A 19,075-nucleotide genomic window follows, 5' to 3' on the forward strand; every position below is an offset into this window, starting at 1 on the left:
CACTAGAAAAAGATAGAATATAATTGGCTGCTATGAGCAATACCACAATTGCAGCAGATTACATAAATGCCCCCTCTATGTATCTATCTGTGTTCCAAAAGAACAATACATTTGCAAAATAGCAAAGACCAAATGAGTACAATCCCACAACTGGCATTATCTCAACATTTAAAGGGCAATAATAATCTTTAAAAGAGAGAGAACAGTTTACCACTTACTCTTTGTATGTATTTGTTTCGGGATCCTCTGTCATTACATCATGAAGACTTTCCACGCAAATGTTAATGATGCCACAGAACTTATCTTGGATAATGCTGTAAAAGAAAAATTAAAAATAAAAAAAACATCTGGTATCTGTATGTTAATATATCCAAAAAACTATAATGAACATTTACAAAGGTTTATTTTTGGCAGTTCATAAAATGACTATAACAGAAGCAGAGATAATGAGGCAACATGAAGCAGCTTAGAGGAACACAAATGAACAACAAATATTAGGATGCAATATTTTAATGCAGAACTAGCAGTACTTATCTTGTTGATAGATGCAATGTGCATACATTAGAACATTTAAATGTAAAGTGCATACAAGCCATATACAAAAGTCTACGGCAGTTTGTTTCAGGGCTGAAAAGGTAGCAGTTGACTGGCTAGGTATATCCATGTACTGTTATGTAGGCAATATTTTTATTCATGCAGTGTAACAAATGCGAATGCCAGAAAACAGAGCAGAATTAATAGGTGCTAGTTCACCAGAGAAGAGACCACACTGAAGCGCTTGCAGCATATAAAGGAATGGGGAAAGCATATGTAGCACAACTGAAACCTCCATTGTACAAATAGCTTTATAAAGGAGGACTTCATCAGAGATTTGGGTTTCATAGCCGTACAATTTGGTAGTTATAAAGAAAGGTTTTCTGCAACACACAAGTAAACAAGACAGACAACAGATTGCCCTGAGCTAAACGCAAGTAAACGTATGTGGACATATGAGAGGATGACTGCAGAGGTATAAAGAGCAACAGGGGAATGTAAAGCCTAGATAGAGAGTACATCCTATCTTACAGCTTCTTGATGAACGTCAAGAGTGGGAGTTTAGTAGGGGAGAGATCCTGGAGGAGGGCTGGAGGATAGAGCAGCTACATTTAGCAACATTGTGAATCAAAGGTTAAGCAGTACATTGTACAAAGAGACAATTCAGACATATATAGATAACTTTCAATAGTTAAGTAGGAACCAGTGACATCACTGAGACACTAAGAAACAGCCTATCGTATCTTGAGTAAATGGTACATCTCTGTGGCTGCTGTCTGTAGATCATGACCACATTAAAAATATTACAGGTCGTAGAGGAAAGAAGATGTTGGCTAAGTAAAGTTACGTAATAGCATCTGTATATCATACTTGCCAACCTTCTAAAACTTCATTCCGTGGTTGGAGGGCGGGAGGGGCGGAGTGCGGTGAATCACGTCATTTTGACAGCAAGTTACCGTTTGCGGGATACTTGCCTGCTCTTCCGGGAGTCCAGGAGACCTACCCGACATTCCGGGAGAGTTGGCAAGTATGGTGTATATATTTATCTTAAACACAAACACACACCTATTTAATATATCTATATATGTATATCTACATGTAGATATACATATGTATCTATAATATAAATGCTTAGTGGCGTGTGTTAGTCTGTCTGTGTGTGGTAAAAATAAAACCAAGCTGCAGCGCCACCTGCTGGGCAGAGTTATATACTGACCTACTAAATTCTTAGTGTGTGTGGAAAAAAAAATTCAGAACGGGCAGAAATTTGGTATACTAAGATGTTTTTAATTTGTTAATTTAATTTGTTAATTGTTAAAAGTGTTTATAAAGATTTTAAAAAAATATATATATATTTCTTGAAGGAGAAGTGACAGTTGGGAGTGGTTGGTGGTTGCCGGGGGTGACAGTGGGGAGTGGTTGGTGGTTGCCGGGGGTGACAGAGTGAGAGGAGTGTGATACTCAGGACCGCTGAGAGAGATCCCTGTGTCTGGATAGACATCTGGATAGATGTGGCGATGAAAATGAAGGATGAGGTGATGGAGAAGAATGATGAGGTGGTGACATGTGGACAAAACCACGTTAAAAAAGGGCACTTGCGTCGGGAAGTAACGCTCTTCCCCTGAGGAGGCCTAGGGTATGGCCCAAATGCATGACAAGAACCTTTTCAACACCTTAAGTAGCTTAATTTGACTAGAATGCATGAGTATCATGCACGGGTTAACTTGTGTGCATATATATATATATATATATATATATATATATATATATATATATATATATATATATATATATATATATCTGTATGCATGTGCATATCTATATATATATATATATATATAGTCAGGTCCATAAATATTGGGACATCGACACAATTCTCATATTTTGGGCTCTATACACCACCACAATGGATTTGAAATGAAACTAATAAGATGTGCTTTAACTGCAGACTTTCAGCTTTAATTTGGGGGTATTTACATCCAAATCAGGTGAACAGTGTAGGAATTACAACGGTTTCTATATGTGCCTCCCACTTTTTAAGGGACCAAAAGTAATGGGACAAGCTAAACAATCCCACATCAACCTTTCACTTTTTAATACTTTATTGCAAATCCTTTGCAGTCAATTACAGCCTGAAGTCTGGAACGCATAGACATCACCAGACGCTGGGTTTCATCCCTGGTGATGCTCTGCCAGGCCTCTACTCCAAATGTCTTCAGTTCCTGCTTGTTCTCGGGGCATTTTCCCTTCAGTTTTGTCTTCATCAAGTGAAATGCATGCTCAATCAGATTCAGGTCAGGTGTTTGACTTGGCCATTGCATAACATTCCACTTTTTAGCCTTAAAAAACTCTTTGGCTGCTTTTGAAGTATGGTTCGGGTCATTGTCCATCTGCACTGTGAAGCCCGGTCCAATGAGTTCTGAATCATTTGACTTAATATGAGCAGATAATATTGCCCGAAACACTTCAGAATTCACCCTGCTGCTTTTGTCAGCAGTCACATCATCAATAAATACAAGGGAACCAGTTCCATTGGCAGCCATACATGCCCACTCCATGACACCAGCACCACCATGCTTCACTGATGAGGTGGTATGTTTTGTATCATGAGCAGTTCCTTTCCTTCTCCATACTCTTCTCATATTTTGGGCTCTATACACTACTTGGAGTAGAGGCCTGGCAGAGCATCACCAGGGATGAAACCCAGATCTGGTGATGTCTATGCGTTCCAGACTTCAGGCTGTAATTGACTGCAAAGGATTAGCAACAAAGTATTAAAAAGTGAAAGTTTGATGTAGGATTGTTTAGTTTGTCCCATTACTTTTGGTCCCTTAAAAAGTGGGAGGCACATATAGAAACCGTTGTAATTCCTACACTGTTCACCTGATTTGGATGTAAATATCCTCAAATTAAAGCTGAAAGTCTGCAGTTAAAGCACATCTTGTTAGTTTCATTTCAAATCCATTGTGGTGGTGTATAGAGCCCAAAATATGAGAATTGTGTCGATGTCCCAATATTTATGGACCTGACTGTATATGTGTATGTATGTATGTATGTATATATATATATATATATATATATATATATATATATATATATATATATATGTGTGTTTATATAAATATATATATATATATTTAAAATTACGTGGGGAAATTATTATTAATGAAATATCACTGAAAATGTTTTTAATAGCACCTTCTCCAGGAGCATCCAATAAATTATTGAAATACCAATGATAATTTTCAAGCAGAAAACAATTAAAGTAAGTAGGATTTAAAGGTTACATCCAACTGAATATTCATGGGTTACTCCTCATACCCACATCCTGTATGTCACAGAATATATACAACCTTGTGACATGGTTTTACACTAGTAGCATTGAATATCATCTGTTCCTTGTCATATTCTGCAGTGTCCACAGAGACTGTCTCAGCAGGTGGAATAAACTATCACAAAGCACAGGAACAACTGAAGACAACGGGCACAGTCCATAACCTCTGGTCCTCATTACTTCCAGTACAGTGCGTTTTATAGATATCTGTATTGTAGTATCAGCTGGTACATTGTTCTTCAAGTTAGTTTTGAAAAATCGTGATTATCAGGAATATATACCTACACACACATTGTACAGCATCAGAAAGTAACAAGATACAGTTAGTATTTACTTTTATACTAACAAGAACGTAAACACGGACACTGGCTAGGTGGGCAGAGCACAATATCAATACAATCAGTATATTTTATGTTCAGACTAATTTATATACAATTAAACCGTCTGTACAACTGGTTCAGTCCCTGTACATATTGAGCACCACAGTTCTGCTTTCCAATAAAACAAGATGAGAATAAATTTAATATAAGGCAAAAAGGTCATATCTGGCATATTATCTAGTCCTCCAGAGTCTAAGAAAAAAAAAATCACAGAATTATCCAATATTCTATGTTCTAGACTGGCAAGTTTTGCTTTATGGAATAACTCAGACTTTTCATTTTCTGCTATCATCCTAAAGAAGTGCTTTCTCCAGCTCAGCACATTTTCTTCAATCAGGTAAAACCGTGTTGATAACAGGTGTAAAGACACACAATATTTATTTTTCCTGTTTATAACAAGGTTGATTAAAAAAAAAAAAAAAAGACGATGCAGTTTTTCATTACAGATTGCAGAAAGCAAAAAAGATACTGATAAAAAGTTACAGAATAAAATAAACAAGCAAAATAAGAAAAAATAAGAAAACAACCAAAATATGGCTATAGATGGCACAATTTGCACATTAAACAGATATGGCAGGTATATGTCTGCATGCTTGTTACTACTAATTTTCAGGTGGAGTTCAATAAGTTCAACTATAATACTAAGAGCTCAGAGCTCTCCCAATTTGTCAGGCTCCCCAACTACTGAGGCTGGCGTTGTTAATACTAACAGCACTGCTGTCAATGCCCCCCCACTTTCCATTATGAGTTTACAAAAGAGGGACACTGACAACACTGCTGTCAGTTTAGCTTAGAGCAGTGTTGGCTAACCTGTGACACTCCAGGTGTTGTAAAACTACAAGTCCCAGCATGCTTTGCCAATATATAGCAGCTTATTGCTGGAAGGGTATGCTGGGACTTGTAGTTTCACAACACCTGGAGTGTCACAGGTTAGCCAACACTGGCTTAAAGTGTATCATTGGACTGATACAGGTAACGGGGTACCCACCGCATTGGACGCCTAGTCAGTGGCATTCAGTGCAAAATATCAAAGCTTATTGAACTTCACCTAAACCTGAATTTTAAATTTTGGATGGAATTCTTTATTAATTCCATTCTGTATCATTCTGGCAACATAGAAGCACAAGTAACTTATAAATAACATTCTTTTAGAGTATTCTACGGTCACCTATGCAGAGTGGAGGTGGTAATTATCTAGGCTGAACCAATAATAGACCAAGACGTGAAGGAGCTAGCTCCTAGTGCATTGACTAGATGCATTCTTATGACTATTGGTGTAGCACATGGAGTGGCTGCCTCCACTCTGTACGTAGATGACAGGTACACTGTAGAAGAGAGGAGACTCATGAGTCCTTATAATAGCAGGGCTTACACATTTATCTCATGCTGAATGAGCACAGCGTCAACCTACAGCCGAGACATTGTTATATTTGTCTGTGCCTGGGGAGTCTGGTAAACCTTTCAAGCAGTATGGAGTAGATCTAAGCTTTTTTTCCAGTTTTATTTTTAAGATAAATGTCACTCGTATGGCAGCTGCCACTTTTACGCATCTCAACTTCTATTAAAATTTCATGCGAAAGAGATTTTCCTGAAGAGTCCTGTCAATCAGGCTGAAGCCAGGGAGTTGAAACAAAACCTTAAGTACTTTGAATGTATGTGCTGCATTAAGGAAGAATGTGTAAATGAATTAAACAGGTGGATCTACGTCAGGTATGTGACCATGGTATGCCAAATGTCAAACATGCTATATCTGACATACTTTCATAGAAACTAAAATTCATCAAAATAAACTAGAAAAATGTATTTGGAAGAAAGACCACAATAACTAGAAGCTCTCCGCTGTGGACTAAGGAAGGTCCGGTCCTTATTTTGTTTATCCCACACAACCCCTTTACTTACATCCCTTCCCAACAACATCCTCCGTTATAGATAAAATACCCCTGTTGTGAAAATTTTATCTGCATTTTTACTCCATCCCTTCATGATTCTTGTAATGCTTTGTGTTCTGTGTTAAATATTAGACAAAAAAGCAACTTTATAAATAATTTTAATAAAATATGCATCTGTTTTAAATTTATATAATTCCATCTTTATCTTTATTAAGGCTAATATTTGCCCAAGATGTATTAATTATTCTTTAATAATGCCTTTCACAGTTGCTTCTGTGAATTCTTTTTAGTTTTCTAGCAATGTACCTCATCAAAATGCATTGTTAGTGGGGACTTTGTGGCCTACAGTGACATCATAGCCCTATGTGTAATAACTGTGTCAGAATACTAAACCTACCATTATGCATTGCCGTGCATTAAAGTTGAAATAAGCAATATCTGTGGCTCTCCTGTGACATCACCACCAACAGCACTAGGTAATAGAGCACCCATGTATAGGAAATATTATATGATACAGTAGTTCTATTCCTCCACCAGTTGTGGAGGATACTTTACACTCCCAATACTGAATTTGAATAATAATAATAAGACATCCAGGAGTGCCCCGTCATAATCAACCTGCTTGTAGCCTTGTTGGACCTGTTTGCGTTTGATTCCAGCCTGCTCACAGCCAACAGTTGCACATAAGGTAACACAGGGGGGTAAATGTATGAAGCTGAGAGCTTTGTTTAGTGTCAGAGGGAGCTTGTCCAAACCCCTAAGGCAGCATAGCTGTGTCTTATTAGGGACGGCCAAAAGTTGGGATATATGTTATTACACCACTTCCACTAACATGAAAAAGTTGGCGTTATATGACATAGGCACCGCAGTGCCCAGCAGATTATAAACTTTTATCTTGTCCATCTGTACATTATTACACTGCAGGCACTACAAGTGTCAACGTGTACAGGTGTACCCCAGCATTACTCTTTAGCAAAAACCTGAAATGCAAAACATGTCATTCAATGCTAAGTGAAGTACAGTGTTCCCTCTTTATAGCAATGTTAGAACAGAGCCCAAAATAGTCAGTACTGCAAGTGCGAGGTGATAAAGAGAATGACATAGATGAATGGACAGTTATATTTGTATGAGTATTCTTACAAGTCATTGCTTTTCCTAATGGTCACCCATTACATATAATTGGCAACAATTTTCAGGTAAACCACGTGGCTCTAGCTGTACTTCTGGGTCCATCCCATCTAGTACACAACAGTCGGTTCACTAATTTTCAATATATTTATAACATGCAGAACAGATACTACAAGCAGCATACTAAGAAGTATAACCGTGTACCTGCTTTGCTTTAAAATTCCAGGGCGAATATTTATAGGAACAAATCTGTAAAACAGGGCTTATTATCAGGAAATCAGGGGCGGCTGGCCAATGTGTGCCAAGGCGCAGGTTTCCTGTTCTGAATAAATCTGCAGATTCCAGCATTTGTACAAAGCTGTTTCAAGGAATTGCTCTGCTGAGTGAATTCAATTTTAAATAAACCTCTAAAGAATATAAGTGGCATTATAAGCACACTAGGATTATTTTAAAATAGCAACTTTTAATTTGCTCTTTCACAGTTCATAAGTAAACAGGTCACGCATTCAGCTCAATATCCTCCAATTCCCACCAAATGCAAACACATTTACTGAGTCCTGAATATAACCACTTCTGAACACTATATATAAAATCTGTACACTTGAAGATGCCAACACACACACATATATATATATATATATATATATATATATATATATATATATATAATTCACATTCAGTGTGACAATGAAGATGAAAATGTTTTTTTTTTTTTTTTTTTACATAGGCTTTAATAATGATGTAATTTATTAGTGCATATTGCACAGTTTTATGATAATGCCTCTATTCTCATATAAATATTTTTCTGTATTTAAATATTAAATACCAAAGCAAATGTTATGCAGTGGTGGATCCCTGGTACAAATACCGTATGGAAGATGACCCCTGGTACAAATACCGTAGGGGAAATGATCCCTTGTACAAATACTGTAGGGAAGATGACCCCTGGTACAAATACCATAGGGAAGACGATCCCTGGTACAAATACCGTAGGGAAGACGATGCCTGGTACAAATACCGTAGGGAAGAAGATCCCTGGTACAAATACCGTAGGGAAGACGACCCCTGGTACAAATACCGTAGGGAAGATGATCCCTGGTATAAATACCGTAGGGAAGATGATCCCTGGTATAAATACCGTAGGGAAGATGATCCCTGGTATAAATACTGTAGGGAAGACGATCCCTGGTACAAATACTGTAGGGAAGACGATCCCTGGTACAAATACCGTAGGGAAGACGATCCCTGGTACAAATACCGTAGGGAAGATGACCCCTGGTACAAATACTGTAGGGAAGATGACCCCTGGTACAAATACCGTAGGGAAGACGATCCCTGGTACAAATACCGTAGGGAAGACATTCCCTGGTACAAATACCGTAGGGAAGACGATCCCTGGTACAAATACCATAGGGAAGAAGATCCCTGGTACAAATACCGTGGGGAAGAAGATCCCTGGTACAAATACCGTAGGGAAGAAGATCCCTGGTACAAATACCGTAGGGAAGAAGATCCCTGGTACAAATACCGTAGGGAAGACGATCCCTGGTACAAATACCGTAGGGAAGACGATCCCTGGTACAAATACTGTAGGGAAGATGATCCCTTGTACAAATACTGTAGGGAAGATGACCCCTGGTACAAATACGGTAGGTAAGATGATCCCTGGTACAAATACTGTAGGGAAGAAGACCCCTGGTACAAATACCGTAGGGAAGATGACCCCTGGTACAAATACCGTAGGGAAGATGACCCCTGGTACAAATACCGTAGGGAAGATGACCCCTGGTACAAATACCGTAGGGAAGACGACCCCTGGTACAAATATCGTAGGGAAGACGATCCCTGGTACAAATACCGTAGGGAAGACGATCCCTGGTACAAATACCGTAGGGAAGACGATCCCTGGTACAAATACTGTAGGGAAGATGATCCCTTGTACAAATACTGTAGGGAAGATGACCCCTGGTACAAATACGGTAGGTAAGATGATCCCTGGTACAAATACTGTAGGGAAGAAGACCCCTGGTACAAATACCGTAGGGAAGATGACCCCTGGTACAAATACCGTAGGGAAGATGACCCCTGGTACAAATACCGTAGGGAAGATGACCCCTGGTACAAATACCGTAGGGAAGATGATCCCTGGTACAAATACCGTAGGGAAGACGATCCCTGGTACAAATACCGTAGGGAAGACGATCCCTGGTACAAATACCGTAGGGAAGACGATCCCTGGTACATATACCATAGGGAAGAAGATCCCTGGTACAAATACCGTAGGGAAGATGATCCCTGGTACAAATACCGTAGGGAAGACGATCCCTGGTACAAATACCGTAGGGAAGACGATCCCTGGTACAAATACCATAGGGAACATGATCCCAGGTACAAATACCGTAGGGAAGACGATCCCTGGTAAAAATACCATCTATCGTATAGGCCCCCAACACACGAGGCTCAACTACATGTCAAACATAGATTAATATGTGCGCCACACATAACAGGTTCATAGCGTGCTGCATAATATATGTTTGCCATGTAGTCCTGGGTCATATTATGCCTCCAGTCCATTCTCACCTACAATCTCCACCCTCTTTCCTATTGTCACATATACTGTCCCCTTGTCACATAGGTCCCCCACCTCATTTATCTTGTGATTCCCCAGCCTCTCTTATATTGTTGGGTCTGGGGCGTATCTGACAAAGGAAGAGCAGGGTTAGATGTGACACCTATATCACATATGCCTCTGCAGAGTCGGTGGAGGAGGGCTGTGGTCTTCCTCCCAGCTGCTCCCAAAGCTGCTGTGCCATGTGTGCACAGATCGCCCACATCATGGAGCAGTACTGTGCTCCACCACATAGTGCGCCAGGGCAAGAGCTGCTGATGAGCCTGGTGAGAAAGGGGAGTCCCGCGACAGGACACCACAATCTCACCGAGCACAGAACATCAAGTCCTGGGAAGCCGGTGTCAGGATGATAGCCCAGGCCAACCTATTACGCTGGGCCTCGGGAGGTACACCCATCTATCCCTATTATAATCCGCCAGTGACTTAACATACAAAAAAATTATATTAAAAAATATTGTGATAATTGTTCCTTACATTTAATTATAAAAAGGATACATAGATCAGCATCACCACACATTCAACAAACAAGGGATTCCATGCAAAACAGTTATCTCTTCAATAATCCTACATGACATATCTAGCAGGGGCTCCAAGATGTTCCAGGACTCACAGCCTAGATTTTCAATATAAATTCCTATAGAACCAAGTTGTCTTTGACAGACTGCATATGCGAGAGTTCACAAATATTCTTAAAGTTCTGAAGACGCAATACATTTCAGCCCAGGTTAAACATCTGAATTTCATTATTTAATTGTCCACAATATATTTGTACAGTACAAACAGAGATGTAACATGCCGTATTGTGATTTAAGGAATAAACAATTGGTAGTTTGGAAACACACGGGAACATGTTAAAAACTATTTTACTTCTGACAGCAACACTGGTTATAATATACATATGTGTAAACTCAACTTCTGCTCAGAAAATATTATTCATGCGAATGTAGCCAATCAATTTATGATAAACGTTTTGCCTCTTTTTTTTACACTAATTACTATACGAAGCAAAATCCATGGAAGTCTTGATTTGCGGAACTTTGCTGCTACATTTTGCACAAATTCACTTTATGGGAGAACTCTCCGCCCAAAATTCAGGTGGCTTTAAATTCCTAAAATGGAGTAGTTGTGATGAATCAAAAACCCTGAAGTGGACGATTGTGTCAGCATACAGACAGACTCAGCTGAATGGTGAAGTGGTTTTCAAATGCATTACTCCGGGCAAATAAATGTTTCACGTGCGGCCAGTAGATGAAATCACAAGAGAAGGATAATTTCACAGCATAAGCTGCAGTATTTAAACTTGTGCCTTGAGATTTGGTGGTTATTAAAGAATTCTGACAGTTGTGTGTCAACCTTTTTACCACCGTGAATTCAAACACTTTGCATAAAATAAAGCATGAGTTGTACAGAATATTTTCCTAGAGAGCAGAGTGCTCAAACAAGATGACCTGTGTCTGGGCGTCTGAAGGGGACCGTTTGAGTGGTCTTATTAGGTCAATTTCAGGACTCGGCAAAGAGTTCTGAGGTGTGATTCGTAGAGGATCCGTCATGTGATACCGGCCAGACTGATAGCAGCTGTAATACTCCAACACATTGTCTCCCTGATGCTCAGGAGTCGGAAGCCTCCTTTTCAGCTGAATGACTTTAAATATAAGAAAAACTATGGTGACACAAGACAGTATGAAAAATGAGAGTAAAATGTGAAAAGACTGGCTCAGGCTATCGGCCTGCCGCTGGCAAATCACAATAGGCTTAATGGAAACCGTGACAATGTCTATGGGCAGCTGAGCTTCTCCGCTACTGGTTAGATTCACCGGTGGAAGCTGTAGTAATATCTCCATTTGTGACTGCTCGGTAGTGCTTTGTATAAAATGGCTCGGTGTATTGCTACTGGGCTCGAGAAATGTTGATTGTTTCGATAACATTTCTTCTGTGCTTTGAGAGCTGTATGTGGCACTTTTCATGTGGCTGTACATTGTTTCAGTTGTTGCCGAATACCCATGGGAGGTCTGTTTGGGTAATGTGTTTGTGCTGGTGGCCATGCAATTTGTAAATTCAGCCAACTTCACGTTGCCCAGCGGCCGGTTTCGCAGCTGTGGTGGAGTCTCACAATGAATACTGAACCTATATGAAGAAGACACCAGAAAGTTTTTGAGCCCTAACAAACTGCACCCACAGTGCCACGGATTATAACTTGCTTGGAAATGAGATAAGGAGACAAGGGGCTGGAGCACCTGAGGATGCAGAGATGTAAGGTTATTAAATGCAATATTGAGAACTTTTAATGAAGCCCCCATCTTTTCAAATGTATCATCAGATATAGCTGCTATGCCATTTCTGTCCAACTGCAGGTACGCCAAGTGATTCAGGTAGGTAAAGGTTTTCGAGTCAAGGGTATGTAGCTCATTACGGCTTAAAATTAACTGTTTAAGATTATTCAGCCCATTAAAAGACTTGTCACCGATTGTTTGGATATTTGCATTCTCTAAAAACAAATACTGCAAAGAGTTAAGTCCTCTGAAGGCAAAATTGTGTATTGATCCAATCTGGTTACTTGACAGTGAAAGTCTTTTGAGACCTTTCAGTAATCCCAGAGCATTGGACGGGACTTGCATTAAATGGTTACCCTCAAGGTATAGATTTTCAAGGTTTTCTAGGTGACGCAATCCAGTGTCAGATATCCGTGAGATATTGTTGTTTGCTAAATTTAGAGTATGAAGGCTAACCATCCCAAAAAATAAATCGCTGCCGAGGACACAGAGTCTGTTTTTTTGAAGCGTTAAATAGCGGACAGACTTTAGATGTCTAAACAACCCCTGAGCAAGGACATAGATGTGATTTTGTTGGAGGTGTAAATATTGAAGATCCAAGAGTGCATCAAATAGCCCAGCATCCAAATGCTGGATATAATTGTCATTTAGGTACAGGTAGTACAGTTTTTTCAGGGAAGAAAATGCTTTAGGATGTATGTAAACAATTCTGGAATTGTCCAAATAAAGTACGGCTAGTTCCTTAAGCTCCGTGAGTTCGTTAGGGCTTATATTTGTAATGTTATTGCCGCTCAAATATATGAGAGTGGTAGTTTTTGGAAAGTTCCTTGGTACAGTGGTTAGGTCCAAACCACGGCAATTAACCTGTTTTTCCGAGCACATATGGCAAACGGTAGGACAGCACAGTGCATACTCCTGCAGAAGTACCATACACACAAAGCCACACACAAGCGCTTGCTGAGGGGGGAGTAAAATTGCAGATCTGTACACGTCCCTTTGTTTGCTGCTCATAATTGTTCTTGCTAGCAAAAAGCAAAACAAACAGTCAAGAATTAAGAATACATTTTGCTGAATGATTTATTAAAATAAAACAAACTTTCACGCTCTGTTGCTTGGGAAAATTAATATTCTGTCACTGGAAAGTAATACTCATTTTTAACATACTTTCTAAAAGTCTGCAAGTAGAATTGCTGAGCATATTTCCATGGGATGTAATTGCTGGCAGGCAGGTTCATCTACACAAATAACAGTGAGCAATATATGCAAACATAGGGAATTACAACCCTCAAGATAACCTGACTACTGAACACAATTGTACATTTCCAATTGAAAAATACATAATGTAGAACAAAGAAGAGAAGTAGTAGTGGGTGACTGATAATTACATATCTCTCTCTCATCTATTTTATTTATCTATTCTTTCTAAAACAGGTACATTGCAACATTTTCCAAGGACTGATCATGAAAAAATATAAATTAAAGCTCTAATTACCCAGTCTGTACTGCTGCACTATACACTGTAATTTACATATATAAACCGTGGAGGAATACCTGTTTTAAACTACTTTTTATTACGTTTCTATAAAACACCCCACCATTATCTGCAGAGCAGTATGTGTCGAAGTGTATTAAATACTAAAATACAGAATAATTGCCGTAATTCTATCACATAATAAATACAGGAGTATGGAATGTGACTAAATCATATTGCAAACACTCACAGTTAGTTCAGTAGAACAGTATGCAATATTTCTACACTGAGCAGTATCAATGGCATAACTCTCCCAATCTGCAGACTATAACATTTAAAGGTACCAGCTACACACCTAAACATTTCAACTTCTAAAATATACTAATGAATAAATACAACATGCCGCAATAAAATATATTTTTCTTACCCCACGATTGATTTTCATTTTAGAATTGATCTTGCAGTTTGATTTTTTTGGTAGGAGTGTATAAAACTGAACAAATGCTAATTGGAGACCGAAATTGTAACTTGTGATTTTTTTCTTGGGCTACGCAGGATATGCTTTACTTCCCATTGGTTCACTGAGTAGGACAGGATACCAAAGGTTACCATGGATACAGGAAATAGTACGCAGGAAGTCATTCCATCCCGGCAAGTGAACTATTGTTTTTCAAAACAAAACAATGGAACTCCTAACTTATATCATTTTCAGAATTCTGAAATGAAAAGCCCCGGTTAACAAATATTGTAAGAAGAATTTCACCAAGGGTGCCTCACACAGCAAAGAAGAAGGTGGTTTCCCACTATTAAAAGTAAGAACATGTTAAACATATTTATGGAATGTCTGTGGAGTTTCCTGTCCTCACTTCAGCATTCTTTTACCAAAGGCTTCATTATTGCTAAAAACCCACATGTATATACAATGATGGAAATACATTTTGCCTACATATAAAAATGTGTAGTATATGTAACAGCATAATAATGCCAGATGTAACATTGAGAATTATTGTTTGCTCAGACCAGATTTAATCCATGGCTTTCTATCATAAATTGCTGAAACGTCAATTGAGTAAGTGCTGTCAATCAAGGAAGTGAATGTCAAATATAAGGAATGCTTTTGCCACCGTAACATAGTAATGCTGACAACCAATACTTTCGACCTTTCATAAATTCCAATTATGTTGATCCAGAGAAAAAAGAAACAAATCCCTCAGTGTCATGGTTTACCTGTTTTATACTTGCATCAAATCCTTTTCTCTTAGTCCATTGTGTGGACACCGTGAACATGGGGACATTAAATATCTGAATTTAAATTGCACCTCCACCCCCACACCATACCCCGCACATTCCAAAGCACACATCAGTTACTTTTTTACCAAACCCCACAGGACAGAGTAGGAAAAACACATGAACAAGAAGAGGAGAACCACTATGTTCTCCCACAAAACCAACAGACAAGGAGAGTTAGAGCATAAACTGTGGGCACCTGGTGTCCCCCAACGGACTAAGAGAAAATACTTTAATGTAAGTATAAAATCTTATTTTCTCAGGCATCCTACTGGGGGACAACAGGAATATGTTGGACATCTCAAAGCTAGCCTTTTGGGCGGGTAAGCTCGGTAGAGGCACTGCAAAGTACCTTACTCCCAAAATTAGCATCCTCAGATGCAGACACATTAAACCAATTGAATCTGACAAAAGTGTGAACTGGGAAGCTGATGTGGAATCTAGAGAATGGAAGGGACTCTTCTGCTTAAGGTGTATTATTTGGAGCTATATAAAATTATCAACCAGGCTTGAAGGAGAAGGAGTTTCGCTTTCATTTGAGGTTCCTGCATTTATAAATAGTCAGTACAGTACACCAGTCGGTATCCTTTGCCCCTTGGGGAGGTTTGCACAGAGTGAGCCAAGTTTAGGCTGCTAGACGCTGAGCTGCCAGGTCTTCTGACAAGTCATCGTCATGACTGGCATTTTACCCCCACAGATATGTATGTGTGAGGAGCCCTTCTACTCCTTTTTCAGGACTAGTGGTTAGATTGCATTACAGATGCCTAGGAGGGATTGTGGCTTGAGAGATACATTATCGATACCCACATTCTTCACCACAAGGCTACTTGCAGACAAGACAAAACATCTTGCTATGCGAGAAGTTTTTCAATCTCTTATTTCTTAAGGGGTGGGGGTGGTCCTTCCAGCTCCAGATAACCAGAAGGGTTTGTGATTTTTCTCAAACCTTTTTTTGATGCAAAAAACCAGTGGCTCCTTCAGTGGGTGTGATATGATTAAGCGGCAATGTAAATGGCGACATAGTTTATCACAACAAAAAAAGAGCGATTAGCATAACCCCGACAGTGTCACAATATCTACTTAGCATATAATAGACAGTCATTCATTCCAGCAGCTCTATTTATCTACAGATGTCCGATCCGACTTGAAGAAATCTGTACAGTAAGAAATGACGTCACTTCTCATCGCCTGTATTACATTATAAACATTGTCATTGAAATGACTACCACCACCTTCAGTCCCATTTTGAGTCTGAAAACCTTAAACATCCAGCTTTGTTTGGACAGATTCAAGATGGAGTCCCGAGGATTGGTAGTGAACAGTGTAGAAGGAGACAAGTGTATGGTGTCTTTGATACAGATCTACACATTCCAATTAGGGAAGACAATCATTGTCTTTTCAGGTATGCTGTTCAGCCCCATCACTACCACTTTGGGCTCTTCTTTTTGACCTTGCCACGGCTCCAAGGGTTTTTACAAAGGTCTTAGCTTTTATGACGTGTCTGCTGTGGTCCAGAAGAGTGAAAATTGTTCCCTATTTGGACTATCTCTTAATCCAAGCAGAGTCATCATCATCATTTATTTATATAGCGCCACTAATTCCGCAGCGCTGTACAGAGAACTCGCTCACATCAGTCCCTGCCCCATTGGAGCTTACAGTCTAAATTCCCTAATATAGACACACACACAGACAGAGAGGGAGACTAGGGTCAATAATAGCAGCCAATTAAGCTACTAGTATGTTTTTGGAGTGTGGGATGAAACCGGAACACCCGGAGGAAACCCACGCAAACACGGGGAGAATATACAAACTCCACACAGCTCCAAATGGAGAGTGTACAGACTTTCACTGGTGGATTCGCAACCTCAAAAAAATCTAAATTGACACCATCACAGCGAATGATCTTTTTGGGTCTGCTCTTTGACACCTAGAAACACATGCCATTAAAGCTACTGGCTGTAAACTCCCATCATCTGTGGTATAAAATGGGAGAGGTGGACTGGAGATGTCTGCTACTTCTGGTGTGCTTCAATCGTAGTGAGCATGCCAAAGAGGAGGTGCTAAGGTTCCACCTTTTGAAGGAAAAGCCCCTCCCCCCAGGGCCTAGAACTAAGATGGCTTCTGTCCTAAAGGACGCCGCCCTCAACCAAACTAGCACCTAGCAGGAACTTACTATCACAGTAACCTCACCTGGCCGGTCCCATACTAACAACAAGACAAACAGCACTTTTCTTAATGAAAACACAGAACCTAGCCTGGAGGCCCACTGCGACTTTATTACATATCTCTCCACTATTCTGGAAGAGATTTTACCTACCTTAGGTTGTTCTCTGACGCATGGTGGTGCAGTGAATGCCTCCCTGCAGCTACTGCACAGGACCCCCAGTCAGCACCTGCAATGGCAGTGAACAGTTTCCCAAAGCAATCCGATGTTGGGAGCGTGAATGCGGCAACGAAGCCACGACTCTGCACATCCAATCCCCATAGCTGTATGTTTTGTGTGATGTGCTGTAACTTCAGACTGCTGCAGTGGTCCCTTTCAAAGCTGCCAATGTGACCGGTAATGTTAATTAAACATAAATAAAAGATGCTGATTGAGTATAAGCCTAACATGGCCCCCACATTGAATGTTACTTTAAAAAAAGTGGTGTTTGCTCCGGTAGGCTTGGGGTATGGAGGGAGAGGAGGTACAATTCAAATTCAAATAGTCAAACTGACCAGAAAACTAGCAAACTGAAAAATTCCATTGGACAACAACTCCCATAATGTCCTGCAATAATAATAGCTACAACTACCATTTATTTTAAGTAATTCATACAATCCACTTTTAAATGATGTTAGTTAAAAAACCCGGGTCGAGGCTGCAGAATGAAAGGGGTATTAGTGTCATCAACAAATATGGACAACTCACTTTCTAGGCAATTTACAAAGCTATTAATAAAAAGATTGAAAAGGTCACAGCTCAACACTGGTCCCTGCAGTATACTCCTAATAGGTTTAGCCCGGTCTGAATATATTCTGTGTGGTAACTACCCTTTGCGTTCTATCCTTTAATTTGTTCTCTACAAATGTACATACTTTTCCCCTTCATCTAGTACACTCACCCTTTATATTAGACTAGTGATGGGCAACATGAAACACTTCAGGGGCCCCATGGTGCATCTCTCTAACCTTCAAAGGGCCACACACTACCCTTACTATCAATAATAAGTTTAAATGCATTTATTAAAAAATAAAAACACATATATGTAACAACATATCAGCAGACATTTTAAACAAGCTATAACAAACTATTCTAACAATAAAGTAGGAAGGAACTAGGGGCCATAGATTGTTATGTGGAACATTATTAAACACTTCTACAAAATCCAAATATTTCACATTAATTATGCTACTAGAATTTCAGAATCACATCCCTCAGACTCTATTCAAATAATCTGCCAATGACTGAAGTGTTAAAAATAGGTGTTAAAAGGTAAGTACAGTTTATGGTGTTACAGAGCTAATTGCAATGCAATTGCAAACATTAATTTATCCCTAACAGTTTGGAAGGAAGTCTAGCAATGTGGTGTCTTTCCCCTTTAAGTGTAATCAAATCTGCTCCTTTTCACAGTTTCATGAAGACAGTTTTCCTCCGATTTGCTTCAAGGTACTCTTGTATGAAACATATTTTGATGAGTGCAGTAAGTATTTATTGACCATACAGTGCAGAGAATCAATCAGTAAATTAAAGTGTAAGGTACAAGCGGAGAAAAATAATTTCTTGATGTGAACATTATCCTAAGATTTGTGAATACATTGTCATTAAACTCAACAATCAGCAAAGAGCAGTCTGTAACAAGAGCCCATCAGATATTTTCACTGGTACAACAAAGACTGCAGATAAGTATAAAATATGTTTTATGTTTTAGTTGCTCAATTTATGGTTGTGTAAATAACTGAGGCAACGGAATATGTGAGCAGTAAACTGTGCACGTACAGTATAACAATATGCACGCTACAGTCACTTTCGTAGCGTACAGATGTACGATACCATCAGTTGAATATATCAGTGTGTGTAATATATATATTCTTTTGTGTCCAAAAGAGCTTCATTTAAGCACAGGTATGGGATATCTCTTATCCAGAACACCTTATTCAGCACAAAATTATT

The 19,075-nt window shown here is 39.3% G+C and overlaps 2 protein-coding genes across 3 annotated transcripts in view; both read right to left on the minus strand.

Moving 5' to 3' along the window:
* Positions 1 to 19,075, minus strand: part of IPO11 (importin 11) — a 336,682-nt gene that overhangs the window by 104,923 nt on the left and 212,684 nt on the right. For both annotated transcript variants that reach the window (XM_075182983.1, XM_075182973.1), the window contains exon 28: positions 219 to 314. In XM_075182983.1, the coding sequence (XP_075039084.1) occupies positions 219 to 314 (96 nt within the window). The remainder of the gene's footprint in view (positions 1 to 218; positions 315 to 19,075) is intronic.
* Positions 10,656 to 14,223, minus strand: LRRC70 (leucine rich repeat containing 70). Its single transcript, XM_075182994.1, has 2 exons — positions 14,063 to 14,223; positions 10,656 to 13,186 (listed from the first exon to the last, which is right to left on the minus strand). Exon 2 carries the CDS (start codon positions 13,173 to 13,175, stop codon positions 11,313 to 11,315), a length of 1,863 nt encoding a protein of 620 aa, XP_075039095.1. The 5' UTR covers positions 13,176 to 13,186; positions 14,063 to 14,223; the 3' UTR covers positions 10,656 to 11,312.

This window comes from Mixophyes fleayi, chromosome 1 (assembly GCF_038048845.1).
Source record: "Mixophyes fleayi isolate aMixFle1 chromosome 1, aMixFle1.hap1, whole genome shotgun sequence".
Lineage (NCBI taxonomy): Eukaryota > Metazoa > Chordata > Amphibia > Anura > Limnodynastidae > Mixophyes > Mixophyes fleayi.